We start from the raw sequence: 25,299 nt of genomic DNA, 5'->3' as shown, positions 1-25,299 counted from the left end.
GGAGCGGGAGGTGGGGGCTGCTCCGGGCGCGGTGGGGTCTCCCGCAGGCTCCTGCGGCCCTCGGGCGGCCAGGGGCGCTGCTGGGGTGCCGGAGGATCCCTCATCGGATGAGGAGAGACACCGAGGTGATTGGAGCCTGACTTAAACGCTGTGCTTCCTCGACAGATATGCAGTATGATGAAGATGATGATGAAATCACCCCGGACTTGTGGCAAGAAGCCTGCTGGATTGTTATTAGGTGAGTTTTTAAAACTCGCTGTTCTTAACGCTTCAGCATATGTGCTCTTGGTCTTACAGGTAATGTCCAGCTTGCTAGCAGCATGTCGTGGAAGCTGCAGGCTTGGTTGTGCTAAGTTGCGTGGTTTTAGGTGTGCACTTTCAGAGCAGAAGGGCTGTAAGCAGAAACAGCAGGGTTGTCATTAGGGATTAAGAAGCCCTACTGACCCCCAGTGCGGTACACTATTTTGAATGCAGTAAGAAGTGATTTTGATTCCATATCAAGCACGTGATTTTGCCCACTACTCTCACTGCTGGCATTAGGAAATCAGTTCTTAGCTATTTCACCATGTTAGTGTTTTTTTAGCAAGACATGAACGTCCAGGACCTGCAGCTTCTTGTGACTGTTAAGGAGTGGGATGCTGTGTGGAACTGAGTAAAAAGTGTTTCTCTTGCTAATTGCATCATTCATATGTGTATGACTGGTGTCTTAGGGCAGTAGTTGCAAACAGAACAATAGATCTGCCGGGATGGTCCCACAGGCAGTCTGGATGGAGAGCAGAGATGAGAAACTTTGGAGGCAGGAGGAGGTCCTTTCTCATGCAGCTCCGTGAAAAGCACTACCTTTGCTTTCAGTCAGGTGGGAGGTAACTGCGGCAAGTCCTTCAGCTGAGGCTGCACCTCACTCTGTATGAGGAAACACTTCTTTTACTGTGAGTGTGACTGAGCACTGGCATGGGTTACGCAGAGAGGTTATGGAGTCTCTGTCCTTGGCGGTATTCAAAAGCCATCTGGACATGGTCCTGGGCAGTCAGCTCTGGGATTACCCTGCTTGAGCAGGGTGATAGGACAAGATGACCTCCAGAGGTACTTTCTAACCTCAACTGTTCTGTGATACAGATTGCCCTTTCCCTTCCTCCTTCCCCTTGTGCAATAGCAGACCGCGCTGGCAAGATTCACTGTGGGAACAGCATGATAGCCAAGGGTGTGTTCCCCTTCTTGGGGAAGTGTGAGTTTATTGATAGGGAGGTAGTTCTTACCAGTTTTCTCTAGAGATCTTGGCAGTGGTGGGGCAGAAGCTGAGGTAGTGTGGGTTCCCCGGCTGGCTTCAGGAATGTGAGGTAAAGGAGCTTGCTGGCAGGAGCTCATGCAGCAGACATGTTTAGGTCATCCCATTAAAAGTTAGGATGTGGGGCTTCAAATTTAGGCCTTGATTTTTACAGTTAGGTAGTGTGGGGTTGAAGCTGGGTGACAAAAAGAGTAGGGGAAATCCAGAGAAGGAATGAAGCTGGGAATCTCTGTGTGGCTGGAACAGAGGGCGGTCCAAGCTAAGCAAAGTTCTGAGAACTGTTACCTTTACTCAGGGGCATGCACTCAGTTTACTGCAGCTTGGAAAATTAGTTAAAGCAAAGTAATTTATATATATTTTTGAAAACTTTAGCTGATGCCACTTTTACTGAGGTTTCAGTCATCATGTTTCCCTTCTAATTTAAGGTAGACTGTGTATAGTCATGGCTTAGGCAAGAGGTGGCAGCAAGTCTGTCACTTTGTAGTGTCTGTGCCTTGGGAAAAGTGAATGTGTTTGATTCTGTATTTTATGGTTTTTGAACGTTTTGTAATAAATACATCTTAAGCTTGTTGACGTATAAAGTACATAAATTAAGATCTCTTGTACATTAATGCACTTTGTTTTTTTTAGCTCCTACTTTGATGAAAAGGGTTTAGTCAGGCAACAGTTGGATTCTTTTGATGAGTTTATTCAGATGTCTGTGCAGAGAATTGTTGAAGATGCTCCACCAATTGATTTACAAGCTGAAGCCCAGCATGCCACAGGAGAAGTGGAAGAGCCGGTAAGTGGAGACCCCCAGCAGAGGTGATGTGTTTTTACAATGCAGAATGATTTTATGTGGGTTTTATTCAGCCCCCATCTCAAGAGAGGGAAATACATGTGAGTTGTGACACTGTTCATGCAGTCAATAATACAGAAGTGTGAACTCTTTGGAGACTATGAGGTACACGGCCAAGTTTCCAGATATTCAGGTGTATGGCTGAGAAACACATGCAAGAGCTTTGTTATCCATGGAATCGAACTTCCCTCTCCTATAGAGTTACTCTCTCCTGCTGGTTACGTTGTGTTTGAGTTGAGAAATGGCCAAGAACAATAAGCTGCTGCAGCTCATGTTGTCAGTTACTGTATGAAACTGCACTGACAGGGATGTAGTAGAGCAAGTCAGGTAGCCAAAAGCAAACCATGTTTTGGTGGGATTTTGATTTTCAGTAGCTTTACCATGGCAAGAAAAGTTTATGGCTGAAAAGTTCTCTGGTAGCTTTCTTCGGCCGAAGTTAGGTCCAGGTTTTCAAAGGGTGCCATTGCTCATCATCTTCTATTGGCACCATGTTCCAAAGGAGAACAAGTTGTCTAAGGTCTGCGCTGTGTGATGGCTCTTCTGCAATGAGTGTGCAGCTTCTACAGTGGCATCCTTGTCCCTCATGTGGTGTGATCCCAGTTCCATAAGCGATCTGTTCCCCTGCTATTAGTCACTACCTTGGTGCTTCCCTATAGAGATTTAAAGGAAATTTTGGACACCTGAGCATTGAACTTGTTACACGTTTTGACTGTTCCTTTGCATTTTTTTGCGGGCAAACAACTATCCTGTAGAGAAAATAACTGAGATTTCTTTTAGTTTCTTTGTTAGACAAACAGTTCATAAGCTTTATCTCACTGTAATTCTCCTTAACGTTTCTTGTTTTATTCTATGTATATTATTGCGGAATTCTCTAGCTGTGCAGTTTTGTGGTTGCTATATGTACTGTACATGGTTAAGGTTCAGATTGCAAGCATGGTATGTGCCTGGCTTCTTTTTGCCCAAAAGCTAGTATTTTACTTTCTCAAATCAGAGAGGTTAGTTTCTTATTCTTATTTACCAAATTAAAGTTTTTAGGAATAGGTCTAGATATGAGAAAAAGGAAACTTGCTTTTTCCTTCAGAGTCACTTGCAGGCAAACTCTTGCCTCATTTGAAGATACTGGATTAATTTAAGGAGACTGAGTGTGTTGGATAATTCAACTTTTTTGTTTCTTTGTCCCTCCACTTCTCAGCCTCAAATTTTGAAGGCAATTTGGGCAATTTATAGTACATCAGAGGGTTTGGCAACCATGCTCAGAGATAGGAATTACGGTGAATGTGTTCTCCTTGAGAGCGCTTGCATAAGAACTTGAGAAACTTGGTAGTGTACATGGCTGCTGCTACAAATCCAGGAAAAAGGTGTTTCTTTGGGTAAGAATTGAGAGAAATTTTTTGGCTTACAAAATGTTTGCCAACAGGTCTCTGCCACCTACTACTGTAGGAAGCTTTTGTGCCTTTTTGAAATCAGATTGTTTTCAGGTCTTTTCCAATAATTCAAGTCTTACTTTGTTTACTGATCCTATAGAATCATCCTAGGAACTGGTGTTACCCAACTTGCTCTGTTTTCAGTTATTAATAAAGGTTATCCTTCTCCAGTGGCAGTTTTGGATAGTAATAAGAGAGAATATCTTGAATACAGAAGGCTAGTTATTAGTATATCTTGTGGATAGAGCAGCAGTGACACTCAGTTTGTCTGAAAGCTGTGGGTTTTTGATAAATTGATGCAAAACAAAACAGATGTTACATAGAGCCACAGAAACCACCTTTTTAAGACAAAGTGTATGGGATGGGTAATTTGCACCTTTGCCTTCAATGGTGAGTCCAGAGAAAGGGCTGAATATGAGCACTTTGAAAATGTATTTTAGAAAGGCTAAAACAACTTGTGACATAAATCATAAGCTGACTTTTTTTTCTCTGCATCGGAGTTTGCTCTGATAGAGCAAGTGTTGCTTTGGTGGTGTGCTACAGCGGAGTCCTTAAGGCTCAGATACGGTAAAATGCCTGCATGGAATTCAAGTTTTGTTTTAGTAATAGATATTCTCAGCTGGCTTCTAGGCAGATACTTCGTTGGGTAGTCCTTTATTTGTGTTAGCTTCTGCTCTGCAAAGGGACACGGTAGGAAGAGAATTGTTCTATTGCTGAAAGGTATCTGTCCTTTCATGCCCATGGTTTCACTGTAACACGTGAAAGGATTTCTGTGGAACTAAAATAAAGCTATTAAATTTCATGTTTTATGCATGGGAGCAAAGCTTTACAAAAACTCACACCTTGTTTGATACGTCAGCTGTCTCATTGTATGTGTTGAAGCAGATTCACCTTTTTGCATCATAAAACTAGCAGTTTTATCTAAAGTTACATAAACAATAAATGTCCAAGTAGGCGTATGTAAGGCATATTCTATTTGTTAATATATTCAGTGACTTGGCAGATTTTGAGTTTGTTAACTATTTTATAGGAAGAAGACCTATTTGGCTGCTTTATTCTTCTCTTACCAATGGTTTTGACCCTTCAGTTTCCTCTGTTTTTTTTTATTAATGAGATGTTTAGAAAGATTGAAAGTTTTTGAGTGCTTTTTTGATCTAGTCATCTGAAGCAGGATTGTTTCCATACCTTAAGCTGAGGACATGCAGCAGCATTGGGTATTAAGCTCTATGGCCACTTTTGAACAAGCAAAATGGATGTTTCTTCCATTACAGATAAATGTCGTCTTGTTTTCCAGCCCCGGTATCTGTTGAAGTTTGAACAAATCTACCTCTCCAAACCTACACATTGGGAAAGAGATGGAGCACCCTCACCTATGATGCCCAATGAAGCCAGACTGAGAAACCTTACGTAAGAACAAACTCTGTAGTGGGCAAACACAAGGAAGGACTGGCCCTACATTATTAATTTATAGTCTTTTTCAATTCAGTAGTGCCTTGAAAATGTAAGAATTACGGCTCTATTTAAATTTCGATGTCTAATTGTTAAATCCAGATGGTGATTTGTTAATAATGCTTAATATTACTAGTGAGTGCTTGAATAACTGCATTCGTTATTCTTCTATACAACCTGATGTAATAACTGACCATTGTGATAACACAATGGTGTTTTTATTCTGTAGGTATTCAGCCCCCTTGTATGTGGATATAACTAAAACAGTTATTAAAGAAGGGGAGGATCAGTTACAGACACAGCATCAGAAAACTTTCATAGGAAAAATTCCTATTATGTTACGTTCAACATACTGTTTGTTGAATGGCTTAACTGACCGTGATCTTTGTGAACTGAATGAATGCCCGCTTGATCCTGGTGGCTACTTTATCATTAATGGATCAGAAAAGGTAAGGGATTATACCTTGCACAGTCATCTTTACAGACACTGAAAGTTCTGTTACTTGTTTCCATACGTTTTGCCAGGAACATAACCACTTTTATTCCAGTGTATCACAGTTACTGCGGGCACTGGTAATCTTGTAGAAAGATGGGCTTTTAGTCCTCTGTTAGGACTTTCTTGAGCCACCTTTTCTTCTTCTCTGAGGCACGTTTCCCTTCTTCAGTTTTATAAACTGTTTTGCATTGAATGCCATTAAGTACTCTAGATATTTCCCTTTCCATTTTCAACATTGCAGAGCAGCATGCACTCTAAAATGAGATACTTCTTCACTCAGAGTCTCCTCCAGTTTGTTCACAGCTGTATAGATGCATTTTTATTATAAGAATAGGTTCTTCCCTCGATCACTGTGGATTCAGCTTTAGCAAATCATATCCTCTCCATGCTTGTGCCTCACCAATGAAACTGCTGTTTTTTTCTAACTGACACCTGGGCAAACGCAGCAAAAGAAATAGAATTGTATTTTTCTTCTTGGGGGGAAAAAAAAAATCTGGCTTTGACTGTCAGAGCTGGCATTTAAATTTAAATGCCTGTGTAGTGCGTTGGCCTTGGAAACAGATAGTGAAATGCTTTCTTTATCAGTGTTGTGCCTAAAGCTAACACAAATGTCGCAGCACAGCTCGCAGATGCAGTAAGTACATCGTAGAGAACAGTGTTCTCGGAATCTTTTGGGTATTCTGTCTTAACTAGGTGTATGTTTTGCTTAATACTGTATTTTTAAAATGTAAAGTATAATCCAACTGAGTTTGGCAAATTGACTTCGTGCTGTGCAGTGCTCTTAAAGTTAAGGCACCTGAAGGAATAGTAGAAACACACTGTGCTTGTTACTTTCAGCATGCCCTTTTGTCAGTTATTTACTAGTGTTCTTGTTTCTAACACAGGTTCTGATTGCTCAAGAGAAAATGGCTACAAACACAGTGTATGTGTTCGCAAAGAAGGATTCAAAATATGCCTACACAGGAGAGTGTAGATCTTGTCTGGAAAATTCCTCTCGACCAACAAGTACTATATGGGTTAGCATGCTGGCCAGAGGTGGGCAGGTATGCCTAAGCAGTAATAACCCCTGCCCTGGGGCTTACATTAAAGATTGTTTTAGGAGTTTTGTTACTGTCCTGTCTCTTCATGTGATTTACTTTCGGGATTTTGAAAAGAAGTTTCTTCTGATGCTAAGTTATAAAGAAGGTAAAACTAAATGAAAATGTATTCTGTTTTCATAGTTTATGCCTGTTTCTGGGACAAATAATTTGAGAAAGACCCAATTTGTGGCAGGTTATAGGGCAAGGCTAAAAAGTCATTTTAGAATTACTGTAAATGAGTTTTTAGAAAATCCAAACAAGTTGCTTCCTGGTTTTTTGACAAAGGACAAGAACAGGAGCAGGGACCCTGTCTTTGCTGATGGCCAAGGTTTAGATGTGTTTTGCAGACCACATATTAATTCATATTTAACATCTAATTGTGCCACCTGTGAGGGGAAATAAGTGCTATTCATAACTTCAAAAGCAGAAGGTGTCAGTACTCATTTACCATTGCACTGATGTTTGGAAATTCCCAAACATGTTCAAAGAGTAACTTTAATAGAAGCCTTACGCCACTCCCACTCTTGATGGCTGGGGCACTCTTGAATGGTTGTCCCTCTGCATCCCACAATGTTTGTTCCTTTCTGGGAGGGGGGAGCAGCTACTTGAATAATCGCCAGAATGGGGTCTTACACAGTGGATTAGAAAAACTGGGCTTAAGCTGACACAAGGAAAGCTGAAGGTGGATAGGATTGCTCTTTGCAAATACACAATGGGAGAGAAAGAATGCATACGAGTGAGTGAATAGTGTTATTCAAATTCCTTTGTATCAGCAAAAACCTTCCAAGTTTTTGCAGACTTCTAAAGTTAGAAATGTTTTTAAAATAAAAAAGTCACTACTGGAGTAAGGTTTCAGAATAGCTCCTTAGCTGGCCTGCTAAGTCATGTTTTCCTGTAGTGCTTGAATAAATACACTTATGCTGTATCATCCAAGTCCAGAGAGATATTTTTATTTAAAGGCAAGACCATTTAAGACTAATGTATGTTTTTCCCCATCTTTTCAGGGTGCGAAGAAGAGCGCTATTGGTCAGCGCATTGTAGCAACTTTGCCATATATCAAGCAAGAAGTCCCCATCATAATTGTCTTTCGTGCACTAGGCTTTGTGTCCGACAGGGACATTTTAGAGCACATCATATATGATTTTGAAGATCCGGAAATGATGGAAATGGTAATATATGTTAAATAAGTTATTTCCTGGCTTGACATTTGGTGGTGTGTAGGTGTGGCTAATCATCTTTCAAAGTATTGTTCATTTTCCAATTGTAACTTATTACATTATTATTTTTGTGGGTTGTGTATTAGAAATGTCAAAAGTTCTCTGCCTAAACATATTCCAGTGAGTATTTCAAGTGAACAAAGTGCAATGGAAATTTTAAAGAGTTAATATGTATTTGGAGAGGTAGCATCTTATCCTGCTGCCATTGACTTTAATTGTAAAATCCCTGTTTACACCTGAAGCAGCAACAGGCCTAGAATGCACTTGAATGGGAACTATTTTCTGAAGTCTAAACTATTTTTTGTGTGCTTCCTGCGCGCTCCATTACTGTTTGCTGCTGCTCTTGAAAGAGCTACTGTAGTAAAACCAGAAAGGCCTGGATCAGCAATTAGCAGTTCCTGAAAAGAATCATCAGCAAACTACTGCATAGTTTCCTTCAACCCCAACAGGCACTGGATGCTACAGGATTTTTCTGTATTTTGTGCATTAGGTCAAACCTTCTCTGGATGAAGCGTTTGTCATTCAGGAGCAAAATGTTGCTCTAAACTTCATTGGATCAAGAGGTGCAAAGCCAGGTGTCACGAAAGAAAAGAGAATCAAGTACGCTAAAGAAGTCTTGCAGAAAGAAATGCTCCCGCATGTTGGTGTCAGTGACTTCTGTGAAACCAAAAAGGCCTATTTTCTAGGGTACGTCGGTATTTTCTGTCACACATCTGCAAATGGACACTGGATACAGATTTTTTTCACATATATGTGTTATGATCGGAATAACGCACTGAATGGGAGTTTGTTTTTAACCTCAGTCTTCTGGATACTCAGTGATAAACTTTAGGGCACTGGTATTATTTTCCTAGCTGAGAAAATTCAAATGCTGATAAAATAGAAAAAAAAATTGAAACAAAACAAGCCTCCAACGCATTCTGGATCTTAAGTTAGATGTGATGATAGTGATAAATTACTCCTTTTGACATCAGGTGGTATGGACGGATGTATAGAGGTTGATAACTAATGTGTAGATAACTACAGATAAGCTGTTTGTAATGTAAACCCACTCTTTAACAGCACATCCTCTTGATCACTGCTTATTGGTATGCAGATGAACCATAGCGTCAGGAGACTTACCATTTTACACCTGATTCCACATCCTTAAACATAGCCCATATTACAGTACAGGACAGACATGTTAAAGAAGATGTATTGCCATCATGATGTAAATGTTAACTTCTCTCTGTAGTTACCTGAACTTCCAGTGGGTCATGCACCTCTAAGGACGTAAGTGCTGAAGAGGTATGTTTTAGGACAGCAGTATCCTAAAGATCTAGAATAGGCAACCTTTAGGAAACAGCTCACTGATTTATCTATGAAAGCATGTGGTCTTTGTTGTGAATGTGGGCTGTTGGTTTAAAATATAAACTATCTTATTTGCTTAGGTACATGGTTCATAGATTGTTGCTGGCAGCACTGGGAAGAAGAGAGCTTGATGACAGAGATCATTATGGCAACAAAAGACTGGATCTTGCTGGGCCACTGTTAGCTTTCCTGTTCAGAGGGTAACTATAATATATACATTTTCTTTGGACATAATTAATGGTAGAGGTATTGCCAACTCTGTGCTTCTAAATCAATCAGACTATTCTGTTGTGTCTGATATCCGGTCTTGGGCAACACAGCCTATATCTGATTATGACTTTTTCGTGAAGTGCGTAAGTTTCCTCTGATAGCAGGTAGCTAGCATCAGCTTGTTTTGAAGCATATTTGTGCATGTTCACAAACAGGTTAATTTGTTTTGGTTCCGCCCCCCGCCTTCCTCCTCTAGTTACAAATTACTTGCTTCTGTTCAGGAGGCCAGTGATGTTTTTTCCAGATAGTGCTGGGTAGGCTGAATTGCTACAGTACTGTTTAATCATGTTTCTTGGCATCTTCTACAGAATGTTTAAGAATTTGCTGAAGGAAGTGAGAATATATGCACAAAAGTTTATTGACAGAGGGAAAGATTTCAACTTGGAACTGGCGATTAAGACAAGAATTATTTCAGATGGTTTGAAGTATTCATTGGCAACTGGAAACTGGGGTGATCAGAAGAAAGCTCATCAGGCCAGAGCAGGAGTATCTCAGGTACAATAGCTGAATAAGGTATGGTAGCATTTGTCAGGTTTACGTAAAAGTATACCATGGAAGAGTTTGACATTACTTGGCAGCCATGCATTTTGTATGTTAAATAGAACCACTTTTAAAAGGAAACTTCCATAGCTGAAACAGATGAAGATCCAAGTAGTTGAGTCTGGTGTGGGGGTTTGGGTTTTTTTGTTGTTTCTTTTTGGTTTTAGCTATTGTTTCACTGCAGAACAGTTGGTGTAACTCCTGTAAAGACTTTTTGTGTTAGAGCATATGCTTGTGTGTCTGGTCAAGTCCCAGGGAATCTTTAGGGAGGACAGATTTCTTTCCTTTATTTACTTCCAGTGCTTCACAGGTGGTTAAAGAACCTTGAGTGACATCTTGTAATATAATAGTTATGCATTCCACAGCTAATGATGAGGAGCACTGACTTTATTAGCCCACAGCAGTGCTTAGTTGAGCTTGTTTCTCATAAAGGTGGAAAGAGGTGAGAGTTTTTAAATGCCAGCACATTTTGTTGTCTGGAGCCCTGGTGAGATCATAATTTGGGGAAAGCGAAGTTAGGTAAGGAGCGAAGATGGTAGCTGTCCCTGGATGGTGTGTTGTTGGTGTATGTGTATGAGGTACTTGTTTCCTTTTTAAATAAACTCTCACATTTCAGACTGTAAAATTAAATTTTCTTAAATTTTTGAGAAGCCTTGAGCAGACTCTGAAAAGAATATAAAAGCTGATTTGCTCCTAATTACTCAGTTGTCTTTGTTTTTCAAACTAAGTTTGAAAAGATCTCTGTGTCGTTGCTCTCGCAAACCCTCCTGGTGAAAATGCAGCTCAAAAAGTATTTTCGTGAATATCACTCATTCTAGTTATCTGATCAGAGTAAGCTATACTGCAAAAACCAGATTTTAAGGGTAAACTTAGTCTAAGGTTAATGGAGGTGAACTAAAAAGTAGCTAACAAAAATCAGAGCTGTTTTAGTTCTTTTGAAGTACATAATTTCTAGAGGGCATTGATCCCTTGCTCTAATGTATCATGATGCCTGTCAATAACACACTTAAAAAGCTGTGACTAACTGAATTCCTTACTACGTGCAGGTGTTAAACCGCCTGACTTTTGCATCTACGCTTTCCCATCTGAGACGCCTGAATTCTCCAATTGGTAGAGATGGTAAACTAGCAAAGCCCAGACAGCTGCACAATACGCTGTGGGGAATGGTTTGCCCTGCTGAGACTCCAGAGGTAATGAAAGTAATATTTTTGTCAGTGCTTACTCATGCCTAACTGCTTTTATCTGCTAGTTGTTTTATAGCCATGGCATTTGTGATGATCACTTGCACTTTTTTTGAAACGCTGACATGAATATTTAGCTTTATAGTTAACTCTGTAGTTGAATGGTAGAAATTAATAAAGTAAATAGCATGTTTTGTGTCCAGTTCCTTGAGGACTTGAAGTTTAAGTTCTTGGATCTTCCTGGGGGAAATCTCTTGATCTGGAAATGCAAGTTATCTTTGTGTTTCTATTAGGGTCATGCAGTAGGACTTGTGAAGAACTTAGCCCTGATGGCTTACATTTCTGTGGGGTCTCAGCCATCCCCAATTTTGGAATTCTTGGAAGAGTGGAGTATGGAAAACCTGGAAGAAATATCTCCAGCAGCAATAGCTGAGTATGTGCAAATGAAACTGTATAAACAGACTTAAGCTTTTTATCCTGCACAACACTTCAAGGGTTTGGTTTTGGTGGGGTTTTTTTATTATTATTTGTTTGTTTTTCCCTCTTTGTAGTGCTACCAAGATCTTTGTTAACGGCTGCTGGGTAGGAATACACAAAGATCCAGAGCAGCTCATGAATACCCTAAGGAAGCTCCGTCGTCAGATGGACATCATTGTGTCAGAGGTATAAATTTTACATCTAGAGTTTGGGTGTATTTTTAGATGAGAGAGGATAATGCCTTGATACTACTTTGCAAGCTCCAAATAGCATTATTTGCATGGCTCTTTCTGAACATACTTCACATTGCTTGGTTTTTTTTGTTTTGGGAGTTTTTTAGGGTTGGTGCTTTTTGGTTTTGTTTGTTTGTTTAATGTTGTGGGGTTTTGGGTTATTTTGGTTTTGGTTTTTTTTTGGTTTTGTTTTTGTTTTTTTTTTTTTTTTAAAGAGGATCCAGTTGAAAAAACAGTTGAAAATAGTCTCTTGAAATGCTTCTGTTTGTAGGAGTGTTAATGTTTGTTCTGTGCTGCTGATAGCACTTGTAAGGTCTTTGTGTTAGGGAACTTTGTTACCCTATTTTGTGTTCTGTAGTTTTAATTCCAGACTGAGGCTTTGTACTCACGGGATGCTGCTTTCTTGTACAGGTCTCAATGATTAGGGATATTCGTGAGCGAGAAATCCGCATCTATACTGATGCAGGCAGAATTTGTCGACCCCTTTTAATTGTGGAAAAACAGAAGTTGCTGTTGAAAAAAAGGCATATTGACCAACTGAAGGAACGAGAGTATAACAATTACAGGTGAGATACGTTCCTGAAATTCAACTGAATGTCTGATTTTCCATCTTGGAAGCTGCACGTTCCCCCAGATTGGAAAGAGAAATGTTAAAGCTTTGTGCAACACAAAGATGCTTTCTCTGCCTGGTAGCTTAATCCATTTTTTTTTATCACACTGAGGCAGTGGTAGTAATAATAAGCCAGGCAAGTCCCTATTCTTGTTACTGCTGAAGAGACACATTTTATGTGTTAGTTGAGTATTTCAGACATTGGTTATTCAGTTGGCAGGATCTCGTGGCCAGCGGTGTAGTAGAGTACATTGATACACTGGAAGAAGAGACTGTGATGCTGGCAATGACTCCAGATGACTTGCAAGAGAAAGGTGTGGCATATTGTTCAACATATACACACTGTGAGATTCACCCGTCTATGATCCTGGGAGTATGTGCATCTATTATCCCCTTCCCTGATCACAACCAGGTCAGTGCATCACTTCTGACATCCTGCTTTTAAAGTTGATAGAAAACCCACATGTGTACGTGTAAAGAGCTTTATGTACATATATACTGGTCTTCCCTTGTCTGTCTAGTCTCCCAGGAACACATACCAGTCTGCTATGGGTAAACAGGCTATGGGAGTTTACATTACAAACTTTCATGTTCGTATGGATACGCTGGCACATGTGTTGTACTATCCTCAGAAGCCCCTTGTAACAACACGCTCCATGGAGTACTTGCGATTTAGAGAGTTACCAGCAGGTATGTTTCCGGTTAATGTTTATTAAACAAATATACTACTGTTTTATTTAAACTATGTCACATATGTTTTGTGTAGAATACCTGAATATTTAGCAAATGTTTGTAATTTAAAAATTGATTATAGGGTTAAATGTTAACTTGTAGCTGGACACCTAGATCGCAAAAAATATATTACTAGTGTTGCAGCTGAAACTACTTTATCCATATAGTCTGCTAAAATCTAACTGGAAAAGTGCATTTTCTGTATTGGTATTTGCTAGGTTCTTCACAAGGGGTCACTCTTGACTCTCTTTTCTATCCAAAGCTGCATTTGCTGATACTACGTGGTTTTTGTGTGTGGAACATGGAGATTTTATCTCAGAAAGGGTAGAACAGCTTCACTGTAGAGAATACGGGTTATTTTGAGTTATAAGTAGTGCCTGTCTGGTATGTGTGAATCCTTTCAAAGTATTTGTGTATTATAGGTATCAACTCGATTGTAGCCATTGCATCATACACAGGCTATAACCAGGAAGACTCTGTCATCATGAACCGTTCTGCTGTTGACAGAGGCTTTTTCAGGTAAGACTTTGTAAATTTTTTTAACTATATTTTTAAGTAGACTGAGTTGTCCAGAGGCTCAAGAAAAGTTCATCTTACGCTGGAAGACACCATTCTCCAAATCTTTCCAACCTGAGAAGCTTTTTAATTAATTTTTTTTTTTTTTAACGGAGGTGGAGGGAGCAGCACAATGAAAATGGTGAATGTGTCTCTTGGCAAAACACAGTGAGGAATGGTTCATCCTTTGTGTAACCTGACTTCCCACTCTTCCATTTTGGTCTTTACTGTGTTTTCTGTTCTTTGTACAATGGTTAAATGAAAAAATATTTGGACTCTCTGCTGTTATGTTTTCATATAACTCTTGCCAGTTATATGAACTTCTTAATGGCAATATTGCAGCTTTGTAATATAGTCTTGTCTTTAGTAGCATGACAGTTGCTACCAGAGAGGATTGGCATGTTCCTCTCCGTAGTAGGAACTGCTGTTGGGACAACGGGCAACTGATGTGACGTTGTGCATTTACAGTTTTTGGATGGCTGTGGTTAGCTGTAGTCAGTGGGTTTCTAGTTTTGTTCATTTTCCTTTGTCCAAGAAGTGTGTGCTTGGTATCTTGGATCTACGGCCTTCCAATGTAGAATAAGTATGAGACTGGTAGACTTTTATGGCTCAAGTGAAGCTTTTATAGAACCTCCTGTGTGCATGGAAGCAATAAATATGGATAATATTTATCTGAAAGGCTGTGGCTTTGGTGTGCTGGCAACTGAGGAAGCAACCAAAAACCCCTAAACCCCAAGAAAGAAGCCTATATAAATTGAAAGTTTTCCACTGCAGCTCAGTTGTACTGAGTGTGGCACTGCAAGGTGGCAGTAGAAGCCTAAAAATGCTTGAAAATGGCAGGTATAAGGAGAAAAGTAATATGAGAATGACACGATGAACATGTGAATAATCTTTAGGAATAATAACTACTTTTGAGATGTCAAGCAGATCCGAAGGTCTCTACAGTTCATCAAAAATTAGCATGTTATCCATAGGTACTTTGAGAATATCTGAAAAGTGACCATTAAAATGCCATCTGAAACTGTTTTTTGTTTGGTGGGGTGTTTTTTGTTTCTGTTTTCCCCTCCTCAGTGATGGTCAGATTAACAAGACTTTAGAGGAGAGGCTGTGTGGCATATGAACGTTATTTGTTTTGGTTGTCATTAGTAACAGTAGCCATAATATGTGATAAAAGGGTGATTATAGTGAAATTGAGATGCACAGATCAGGAAAAATGATGCTGGTTTCACTGGAGAAGGCTTTATAACTGTGTTACAGGTCTGTGTTCTATCGCTCATACAAAGAGCAAGAGTCTAAAAAAGGGTATGACCAAGAGGAAGTTTTTGAAAAGCCTACACGCGAAACTTGCCAAGGTAAGATATAGGCATGTATGAAGACTGAGTTTTTAAATTCAGTTTTTGTGGGCAAAGTTGTTAATGTTGTTGAACTGATTCGTCTTTATTTTGGGACATACAAAATAGCAGTTTATGTCTGTATTAATAGCAAAATACATCAGTTGAGATACTTGCATAAAATTATCTTTAAACGTTTTAGCAGTAGTCTGAAGTTGCAAGTATGTTGAAAAATTTGGGAGTCTTTTTTCTTTTTTTTTTTTTCCCTAAGGTATGAGACATGCAATCTATGACAAACTTGATGATGATGGTTTGATAGCACCTGGGGTACGTGTGTCTGGGGATGATGTCATCATTGGCAAAACAGTAACGCTGCCAGAAAATGAAGACGAACTGGAAAGCACTAACAGACGTTTCACAAAGAGAGACTGCAGCACTTTTCTGCGAACTAGTGAGACTGGTATTGTAGATCAGGTCATGGTAACCCTTAACCAGGAAGGATACAAGTTCTGCAAGATTAGGGTGAGCACTGACATGTGTGCCTTCTACTTTTAATCATTTTCGTTCTGTATTTAGGTTAACAATTGAATGTTTTCCTATGGCTTACAGGTACGGTCTGTAAGAATCCCACAAATTGGAGATAAATTTGCCAGCAGACATGGTCAGAAAGGAACCTGTGGTATCCAATACAGGCAAGAGGTAGTGATTTTTTTTTTTTTTCTTCTCCTTTTTAACATCTTATCTCTGATCTTCTTAGCATTGGAACTGCCTTAAGTGAGTTGCCTGTGGAGTATCTACTCAGTTGCAATATATTGACTTAAATTTAGCTAAAGTAGTTTAGAAAGGGACACAGCTGCTTCTTACATGGTACTTCAGTGCCTTTGAAATGCTTTAAAAGATTTAATTTGAATCCATGCAACTGCTTTTCTTAAAGCTGATATTCTAGGAAGTACTGACTGTCTGTTTCCCTGGTCTAGGATATGCCCTTCACCTGTGAAGGCATCACACCTGATATAATTATCAACCCCCATGCCATCCCTTCCCGCATGACCATTGGTCACTTGATTGAGTGTCTTCAGGGGAAGGTGAGAAGAATCTTATGCTGCATGTCTGAGCAATATGAATTAAAATGTTTTTTGGGGTTTTTTTTGTTGTGTGTTTTGGGTTTGGTTTTGTTTTTCTTTTTTTTTTAAAAGATACTAGTCCCTGGTGTTAATCCACTAAAAAATAAGGATTCTTCTCCAGTTTTGATAGCAAAAGCAGGTTTCTTGGGGAAGACCTACAGTCCTGTAAATTTTGTCCAGCACGTCAGACTACGGTGTACTCTCTGATCTGTTGCCTTTATTCCAGACATTTCCCGTGACCTAGCAAAATTGTTGATACTGTGTATTTTTTAAAATCTCACTATAAATTGCGTAGCTGATAAACAAAGCAAGGTACGGTACTATCATTGGCATGGAATCTCAAGTTCTGGCATCAAGAGTTAAAACTGTTTGAACCAGCTTAATGTTGTTTGACCAGTCCTTCAGAAATCTGTCAAGCTCTTGCAAATCTATTCTCTGTAGGTGTCCGCAAACAAGGGAGAAATTGGTGATGCTACACCTTTTAATGATGCTGTCAATGTGCAGAAGATTTCCAATCTTTTATCAGATTATGGCTATCATCTAAGAGGAAATGAGGTATAATCAAAATATCGATTCACTGTTTTTTGTTTTTTTTTTAATGTACATTTGATGGATAGTAAGGCTTATGATTCAGTGATTGCATTGACTACTTCAGGTCCTCTACAATGGCTTCACTGGTCGAAAAATCACATCACAGATCTTCATTGGTCCTACATATTATCAGCGGTTGAAGCACATGGTAGATGACAAAATTCATTCTCGTGCAAGAGGGCCAATCCAGATACTTAACAGACAGCCCATGGAAGGTAGATCTCGGTAAGGATGTTTATTGGTTTCTATACAGTGTTTTATTTTTCTTTGAAGTTTTTAGCCCTAAAAATTAGCTGCCTCAACTTTGCAGCTAGAACTTAATTAGCTTACCCCAATGAGCCACCCATTTTCATGTGTTTGGCTTAAGATATGTATTGGGTGCAGGCATCAAGGTTTTGGTAGCAGGAGGTGCTGCTGGGATGGCCTTTCTGAGAAAGGACCAGGGGTTGCCCCTGTGCTGGACACAGCCACTTACAGCTGGCTCCAGCAGACCAGCTGCTGGTCAAAGCAGGTGGTGCCTCTCTGGTAACGTATTTAGGAAAGGGCAAAAAATGCTGCGCAGCAGCTGAGAGGAGTGAGAAAATGTGAGAGGAACAGCCCTGCAGACACCTAGGTCAGAGAAGGAGAGGAAGGAGGTGCTCCGGGTGCCGGAGCGGAGATTCCCCCTGCAGCCTGTGGAGAGACCATGGTGAAGCAGGTCATCTGCCTGCAGCCCGTGGAGGACCACACTGGAGCAGATATCCACACTGCAGCCTGTGGAAAGCCCACGTTGGAGCAGGCTCCGGGCAGGAGCTGTGATCTGTGGGGGACCCACGCTGCAGCAATCTGTTCCTGAAGGATCGTACCCCGTGGGAAGGGCTAATGCTGGAGCAGTTTGTGAAAGATTATCCCATGGGAGGGACCCCACGCTGGAGCAGGGAAAAAGTGTGCGGAGCTGCTGGGATGGCCTTTCTGAGAAAGGACCAGGGGTTGCCCCTGTGCTGGACACAGCCACTTACAGCTGGCTCCAGCAGACCAGCTGCTGGTCAAAGCAGGTGGTGCCTCTCTGGTAACGTATTTAGGAAAGGGCAAAAAATGCTGCGCAGCAGCTGAGAGGAGTGAGAAAATGTGAGAGGAACAGCCCTGCAGACACCTAGGTCAGAGAAGGAGAGGAAGGAGGTGCTCCGGGTGCCGGAGCGGAGATTCCCCCTGCAGCCTGTGGAGAGACCATGGTGAAGCAGGTCATCTGCCTGCAGCCCGTGGAGGACCACACTGGAGCAGATATCCACACTGCAGCCTGTGGAAAGCCCACGTTGGAGCAGGCTCCGGGCAGGAGCTGTGATCTGTGGGGGACCCACGCTGCAGCAATCTGTTCCTGAAGGATCGTACCCCGTGGGAAGGGCTAATGCTGGAGCAGTTTGTGAAAGATTATCCCATGGGAGGGACCCCACGCTGGAGCAGGGAAAAAGTGTGAGGAGGAAGGAGTGGCAGAGAGGAACTGTTATGCATTGACTGTGGCCCCCATTTCCCCTGTGACCATGGGGAGGGGAGGAAGGAGTTGGGAATAAAGGAGTAAAGTTGAGCCTGGGAAGAACGTAGGGGAGATGATGTTTTTAGTTTTGTCTTTGTTTCTCACCATCCTACTCCATTTTTAATGGGCAATAAATTAAACTAATTTTCCCCATGCTGAGTTTTGCCAGTGATGGTAATTGGTAAGCGATCTCCCTGGTTTTACCTCGACTTACAAGCTTTTCCATCTTATTTTCTCCCCCTGTCGACACGGGGGAGTGAGAGAGCTGCTTGGTGGGCATCTGGCAGCCAGCCAAGGTTAAACCCACCACAGATAACTAGAGAACGATTTAATTGTTTACCTCATTTTGCTATATGGTTGTGCTGTGGCTGTTAACTATCTGACATCTGCTTTAGAAATGCTCAGCAGCAATTACAAATTATTGTGTTCGCATACTCCTTAAGGTTTATTCTCAGGTGTTAGAGGAAAATTAATGCACAGCTTTACTCCTGCCTTGTAATACTGCTGTTGTGTTTCTGATAAGCTACTTGTTCCACCAAGAACAACTGATGTCTTTTGCCCATGAACTCAAAAGTTCAGGTTTTTTCCTTTTCTTCTCTTTTCAGTGATGGTGGCCTTCGTTTTGGAGAAATGGAACGAGATTGCCAGATTGCTCATGGAGCAGCCCAGTTCTTGAGAGAAAGATTGTTTGAAGCTTCAGACCCATACCAAGTCCACGTCTGTAACCTCTGTGGAATCATGGCGATTGCAAACACAAGGACTCACACCTATGAATGCCGGGGATGCCGTAATAAAACTCAGGTACGGGTGGTTTTCATCAGCCAGCATTTCTCTTTGTGGGCAAGAGGAAATGCCGCTCGGTTGAACAGGAGGATAGGGAAGTAAATATTTAAAGAAGCACCAGAACAATTGCTATTTTAGTTTCATAACTGTTTTAAGTGTTTATAGCGTCCTAGTTAATTTGGATGTTTCCTTATTAATTTTACAGTGTTGGCTTGTCACTTGGCAGGAAATGCTGTTCCAAGTATTTTGCAGCACAGAGTTTTCAGAGACTTGAGAGCTTATTTTTAGAAGTAAAACTCAGAATCACAGGAATTTAGAGCCATCGCCCTTGTGACTGTCCCCATGAAGATATTTATGCTTGCAGAGCTGGGTCCCCATGGGAGGTCTTTTGTGTTGCACTTTTTTTTTTAATAAAAAAAAAAGCTCTGTAGTGTGTGCTTGGTTACAGAACTATGTCTGGGAGAGTGGCAGCAGAGATAAAAATAGTTGCCTTAAACAAGCTTGTTCTGGTGCTAGGGACTGACTGCTGCAACTCTAACAATGGCATTGGGGTTATTAGAGATGTGTGCTGGAAATCTTAACTGCATTTACTGCCCATCAGGCACACTCTGCTATTGCATGTGTTCTCTTGTTAAATGGCTCTTGTTTAAGATCAGATCCCTTGGCTGCAGGTTTTATCATTAAAAATGTGTTCTGGATAGCTGCTGTGTAGCCTCTACAGACAGTCTCAGCTTCCTTCTTTGTTACTGTCTGTGAGCAATTCTTGTTAAATGCTTTCATGCATAACTTCAGATTCACTTTGGAGCCAAAAACTTGACAAGTTATTTGTGTAGAGGGTGGTGGAAGTTGATGCTTTAGGAGTGCTATCACAAGCCTTTTGAAATCTCTTTCCAGATATCTTTGGTTCGGATGCCCTACGCTTGCAAACTCCTCTTCCAAGAACTGATGTCTATGAGTATTGCACCTCGTATGATGAGTGTTTAGCCATTAAAAGTGTTTTGTTGTTTTTTTTTTCTTTTTAAATGATGAGACTGAAGTGCTCAGGTTTTGTTTCATTTTGTGTAGGTTGCATTTAAAATACAGTTTTACTCATCTGCTATGTGCTGTTCAAAAGTATGTTTATTTCCTGTAAATAGAATTAAAATTTGTAATCAAACTTGTGAATCTCTTTTATTTGTGTATCTGTGAAAGAAGTGTGCAAGCAAATTGGCAATCAAAGAATAAGGGAGTTAAGAGGGAATGATTAGTGAGCTAGAAAAAGCCAGAGGTTGCAGCTTTCCAAAATACTAATTTAAAACTGTGCGTAAGTGAAAGTCCTCACATCACAGCTCCGCACCATCATCTGTGAAAAAACAAAAGCATGTTATGCTCTGTACTGTTCCGAGGGCTAATAATCACAGCTGGGGCAGTAGCACAGCAAGTGAGCTAGCTGAGGGCAAGACCTGACAACTCAGTCTTGACCCCCTCCTTCCTTCTTTCCTTCCTTCCCTACTGCAGGACTACAGCAGCAGGGGCGTGGTAATAGATGGCATTTTTTTTCTGTGCTGAGATCACCTGGAGATGGGACACAGACTACGTAATTGTGGACTGCCAGCTTATTGCTTAGCTACAGCATGCTTACTTGAGAGCTTTCCTGCAGCTGAAAAGAAACAGCTGTGGCATGTGGTGTGCATATACGAAATAAACTGTGAGGCAATATAATATGCGGTACTACAACCTCGTACTAGCGTTACTGTGAGAGGGGGAGTGAACATCTTCTATTCTGGGGTATAAGTGTGCTGCTTATGGCACAACTCAGTAAAACTCAATTTCATTCACATCCATAAATAAGATGTTTGAAAAGGGATTAGAGACTAGCTAAAAACCTTTAGCAAAGTTCCTATGCGTAAGTGACATTGGGATTCATTTTGTTCTCTTACTTCAATGCCAGGTGCTGTTAATATTCTCCTAAAGGAAGTCTTTCAGCTATTCAGGGATATAAGGATACAGAAAGTCAAGACTATATCATTCGGATAAAGCTACTGGGATTAAAACTAAGGATTATGTCCAAAAGTGGATTTGGGTAGCACAGCAGTCTCTAGCTGGATGCTTTGTTCCTAGTGCCTCTACCTCTAGCAGGATTGCACTTACTGTTCCCGCTCTCCACATGTATTCTGAAGCACATGTGGCCTTGGTACTAAGCCATCCTCTTTGCAGCTGGAATGAGGGTGATTGGTTTGCCATCAGCTTTGCACACAGCCTGGCGAAGAGGACCTGGGTCTGAAAACTGGCTGAGGGCTGGAGGGTAATGGCTTCAGGTCTTGCCTAAAGGCCTGCTGTGGTGTATCTGGTCCCTCCCACGTTTGACACTCCAGCATGCAGACAGAATGGCAGGGACTAGGATGTTTGCAGGATGGGGAAGAATAAGGAGGTGCAGGGACTTGGCAGCAATTTAAGTGCCTGAAGTTCCCGCTCCTTCTTGGGGCTGGTTGTGCCAATCCTGCTCCCAGGAGAGATGGGCAGGTTTGGAAGTGCCCCAAGAACAGTGAAAGGAGGATACAAATCTAGGGCTGGAAAACCACTGGAAGTTGCTTTGTAAAAACCCCAAAAGGTATTTTTAATTTGGCATCTTAATCTCCAGTACTTTACAGCACTTGGGGGGTTATTTAACAATCCCTTGAGAACTCTAGCAGCTGAGATTTGCTGGGAATGTTTTGCCAAACCCAGTAAAAGCTGCACGTTAAACTGGTATTTCTAGTGTGCAAAGCATTAAGCAGAGGTGGTCCTTCTGTATCAAATACCTGAGTAAACTGTTAGGGGAAAGAGCCGCTGAGTGTTCAACCACACTACCTACCTTTGGTCAGGGCTATTTCATGCAGAGTTTCTACAACATGGATTTTTGCAGAAGCTGTTGCCTCTCCTTTGGCATTTGATGCATGACATTCATATTCTCCAGCATCCTCTTTGCTCAGAGGAGATATCTAGGGGAAGAAAGACACCCCCCATCCCCCAGTAAGTATGCATAGGTGGAGGTGATTCTGTTTTAAGGTATCTTTATATAACTTGTTAATTGCTTGAGACATAATGAGATGAACAGAGTGCATGAAGTAGCAGTTAATCCTTAGGGACCACGCTGACTGCATGATTTCTTCTGTCCGCTCTAAACAGCCTGGTTCAGGTCGCAGTGGCTCTCTCCAGTAAGGTTTGGGATAAGCACCCAGACCTGTGGCTCAGCCTAGCTTTCTTCTCCCCTCCTAGGCCAGATCACGTGTGCTGTAACATTCCCTCCTTTTCTTTTATTGTTTACTTAGCTTGGAGATGTGTCAGACCACCGCATGGTAAGGGGAGGGAGGCAGGAAGAAAAAGCCTTCCTGCAACATGCTGCATCCAGTCATCCAGTTCAGCAAAATCATCGGCTCAAACCTTTCCCTCACCTTGTTTCCACCTCTCCTTCTCTAAGTGGTGTGGGAACCAGCACCCTGAGCTGCGCTCCCCTGCTGCCAGCTCCTCTGCAGCTGGGAGCTGTCGTACTTGCAATTCCTTTACGGGGGTGCACAGCAGCTCCCTCTGGCCACCCTACTGCTTCCCTCTGATGTGTGGCGATCGCTGATAGCCTGCAGGTACTCCTGTAGCTTGGGAGGTCTGCTGAGTGACAGCTGATGGCTTCTGCACTGTGCTATTCTCAAGCAGGTGATGTGCTTCACTGAGGAAAGGACAGTTCTGCCAGATCTATAAGGGCTCCTCAGCTGTGGGTCTTTCTTAGGCGTGCCTTGCCTCTGTACTGATTCCTTCCTAGACATGCAGAGGGTCTCCTTCCCACTAATGGCAGCAGGAACGTAATGACATACAGAAAGAAGATCTTTTACTTAAGTCTTGCCTTCTCTGATCCTAAAATGCATGCTTCTACTGCATGCTAGACAGAGGTAAAAAACTGCAACGGGTGAGACCAGAGCCAGCAGACACCCTTACCCTTCATGTCTAATTCACACAGGTTGTTTTCCTCTAAATGCCCTGTCTGTTGCCACGTGCCTTCTGTACTGTTCTTTCTTTGTGGGTTGTTTGCAAACTGCACCGTACTGTTTGTGCAGCTCCGTGCATACACAAAGTACTTACGAGCACCCAGCCAGTCACTTCATGTTTCTCAGGGCCCCCTCGGGTCTGGATAGCCAAGTTTTCCCGGTCCCCAGGTAGAAGCTCCATCCTCTGGACACCATACTGTCCTCGAATTATCTAAACAGAAGGGCAGAAAGGTGTGAGAACTTCGGGGCTTATTTATGCTAGAACTGTTAGGACCATACCTGCACACAGACAAGATCAACACTAGTTTTACACAAATGTGTTTTGTGCAGCAGTGTTTTTTCTAGTGCCAGCATTTCACCTTATCCTCTGTGTACTGCAGCCCCACCACCCCAGTGCCTCAGCATCTGCACTGGGGCTGCATTCTCCTCGCCTCAGGAGAATGGATAGAGCAGCACGGCTTTCTGGTGTGGACAGTGCTGGGCAGTGGGGTGTGCAAACATACCTTGCACCGACAGTCTCACAGAATTCTTGTGTGCGTTCCCAAGGGTGCGTTTAGCTCATCAAACGATGCCTGTGCTGAACAAGGAGGATTCGGCTGCCTGCAGCTGCTGGGAGCCCTGCATCAATCCCGGTCAGCAGCCTGGAGCAGCTGCTTTCTGGCTTGGGACTGGGGGACAGCAGGAGCTGACTGTTGTCCTTTTTTTTTTGAGAGGCTTCCCCGCAACTTTCCTAGTGATCAGGCTTTTTAGCGTGACAGTAGCAGAGAACTGAGCGTCTGAATGTTGCTCCTGGTATGGGCTCTCCCTGCATGACCTATCCTCTTCCCAACAGGCCAGGGACAGCCCTGCAGGTTTCTGCTGCAGCAAACCAGGCAGTCCCTCCTGGTGGGCACAGCATTGATGAGAGAGCAGCAGTGCAGTCGTTCCTCAGTGCTGCGATTCCGAGTCCAGAGCATAGGATGGGATAAGTGGTGCTCAGCCATTGTTATCACCAGGTCAAGCAGTCTCTCGGCCATGAGGAAGAGGCACGAAAAGCAGAGCAGCACTGACAGTCAGTGTAAACACAGCATCTGCTTGTAAACAAGCAGAAAATGCTGCCTACATCGTATGCTCACCCAACAGTCTGCTCTGGGTCCCCTATGAATAGAGCTTGCTGTCTCAGAACAGAGCAATCTCTGGGCCGATCTAGTTTTTTCCTCTGTAGCATTCTTAATCTAGTATTGTTTTAGCTTAACTTCCCAAGCGTCCACAAACCTGCGGCATTTGAAGAGGCTACAGGGGCCATGCAGCAGCTCTCAGCCCTACGGCTGGGATCTTCTCTGCTCAAGACTGGTCCCTGCCCTAAGCCAGGTGTTACCAGCGCTGCCAAAATCAGCACACTTCTGGCTAATGGAGATGACTGCCCCGTGAGGTTCCTGTGCCTGACGTGGGCGAGCCGTGTCCAGCCACCTCAGAGTCACTGCCGCCAGCAGGGTGACAGCAGGTCAAGGGACATTCCCTGCGTGCTCTGAATACCAGGCACTACCAAGAGAAATGCAAGTCGTGTTCTGCCTCAGGATCAACAAGAGTTTAGAAAAAGATTAAGCAAAGCCAGATGTTTGGGGGTGGACAGAACTGCACAGATGGGAGAACTCACCAAAGATGTGTGTTTCTAAGGAGGGATCTGCTGTGGGCTTTATGCCTTCCAGGCAGTTTCAGCTGCCTCAGGTTTGCTCTAAGGGCTCCTAGCAGGGCCCTTACCTTGTTCCAGATGAGGACAGGGGTTGGGATGCCCATGACTTCACAGCTCAGGTAGATCTGTGCTCCTGTCACATTCCAGATGTCCTTAGGAGGGGTCACAATGGAGGGTCCTGCAAAAAGGGAGAAATGCTTTTAAGCACCGGGTGACTGCAAGGCTGTCTCCTTGCTAGCCTTTTAAGTGGGGCCAGTCACTTCTGACGGGTTTGGAGGATAAGGTGAAGGGGGGCCCTGCTTGGAGCAAAGCTTGCTGGACTGATCCCACGTCACAGCCCTTCCCTCTCCAAAGCTACAGACGTGCATCTGACCTGTTCAGGCTAAAGGGAGAAATGCTTTTAAGCACCGGGTGACTGCAAGGCTGTCTCCTTGCTAGCCTTTTAAGTGGGGCCAGTCACTTCTGACGGGTTTGGAGGATAAGGTGAAGGGGGGCCCTGCTTGGAGCAAAGCTTGCTGGACTGATCCCACGTCACAGCCCTTCCCTCTCCAAAG

The 25,299-nt window shown here is 42.4% G+C and overlaps 2 protein-coding genes across 2 annotated transcripts; one reads left to right on the top strand and one right to left on the bottom strand.

Moving 5' to 3' along the window:
- Positions 1-165: 165 nt before the first annotated feature.
- On the top strand, positions 166-20,226 carry POLR2B (polymerase (RNA) II (DNA directed) polypeptide B, 140kDa). Its single transcript, XM_009587912.1, has 24 exons — positions 166-238; positions 1,916-2,066; positions 4,842-4,954; positions 5,226-5,445; positions 6,377-6,535; positions 7,576-7,740; positions 8,279-8,475; positions 9,219-9,338; positions 9,717-9,903; positions 10,995-11,138; positions 11,423-11,562; positions 11,681-11,792; positions 12,251-12,405; positions 12,663-12,861; positions 12,971-13,139; positions 13,604-13,700; positions 14,994-15,088; positions 15,339-15,589; positions 15,677-15,766; positions 16,045-16,152; positions 16,633-16,746; positions 16,847-17,007; positions 18,898-19,093; positions 19,970-20,226. Exons 1-24 carry the CDS (start codon positions 168-170, stop codon positions 20,057-20,059), a joined length of 3,504 nt encoding a protein of 1,167 aa, XP_009586207.1. The 5' UTR covers positions 166-167; the 3' UTR covers positions 20,060-20,226.
- On the bottom strand, positions 20,173-24,923 carry LOC104084172 (insulin-like growth factor-binding protein 7; the record flags this gene model as incomplete). Its single annotated transcript, XM_009587913.1, has 4 exons — positions 20,173-20,417; positions 21,909-22,035; positions 23,168-23,284; positions 24,814-24,923. Coding segments are annotated over 4 exons (374 nt in total), but the record flags the coding sequence as incomplete, so codon positions are not given.
- Between the last annotated feature and the right edge of the window lie 376 nt (positions 24,924-25,299).

This window comes from Fulmarus glacialis, unplaced genomic scaffold (assembly GCF_000690835.1).
Source record: "Fulmarus glacialis isolate BGI_N327 unplaced genomic scaffold, ASM69083v1 scaffold17561, whole genome shotgun sequence".
NCBI classification, from domain to species: Eukaryota; Metazoa; Chordata; class Aves; order Procellariiformes; family Procellariidae; genus Fulmarus; species Fulmarus glacialis.
Note: the sequence above shows the minus strand (reverse complement) of the source record. Positions and strands in the feature narration are given on the sequence as shown.

Excerpts from the sequence above, each read along its gene's own strand:
- POLR2B (XM_009587912.1), top strand. The coding sequence starts at position 168 with ATGCAGTATGATGAAGATGATGATGAAATCACCCCGGACTTGTGGCAA. Across the intron at positions 7,741-8,278 it reads ATCCGGAAATGATGGAAATG|GTCAAACCTTCTCTGGATGA; the intron begins GTAATATATGTT and ends TTTGTGCATTAG. Across the intron at positions 11,563-11,680 it reads TCTCCAGCAGCAATAGCTGA|TGCTACCAAGATCTTTGTTA; the intron begins GTATGTGCAAAT and ends CCCTCTTTGTAG.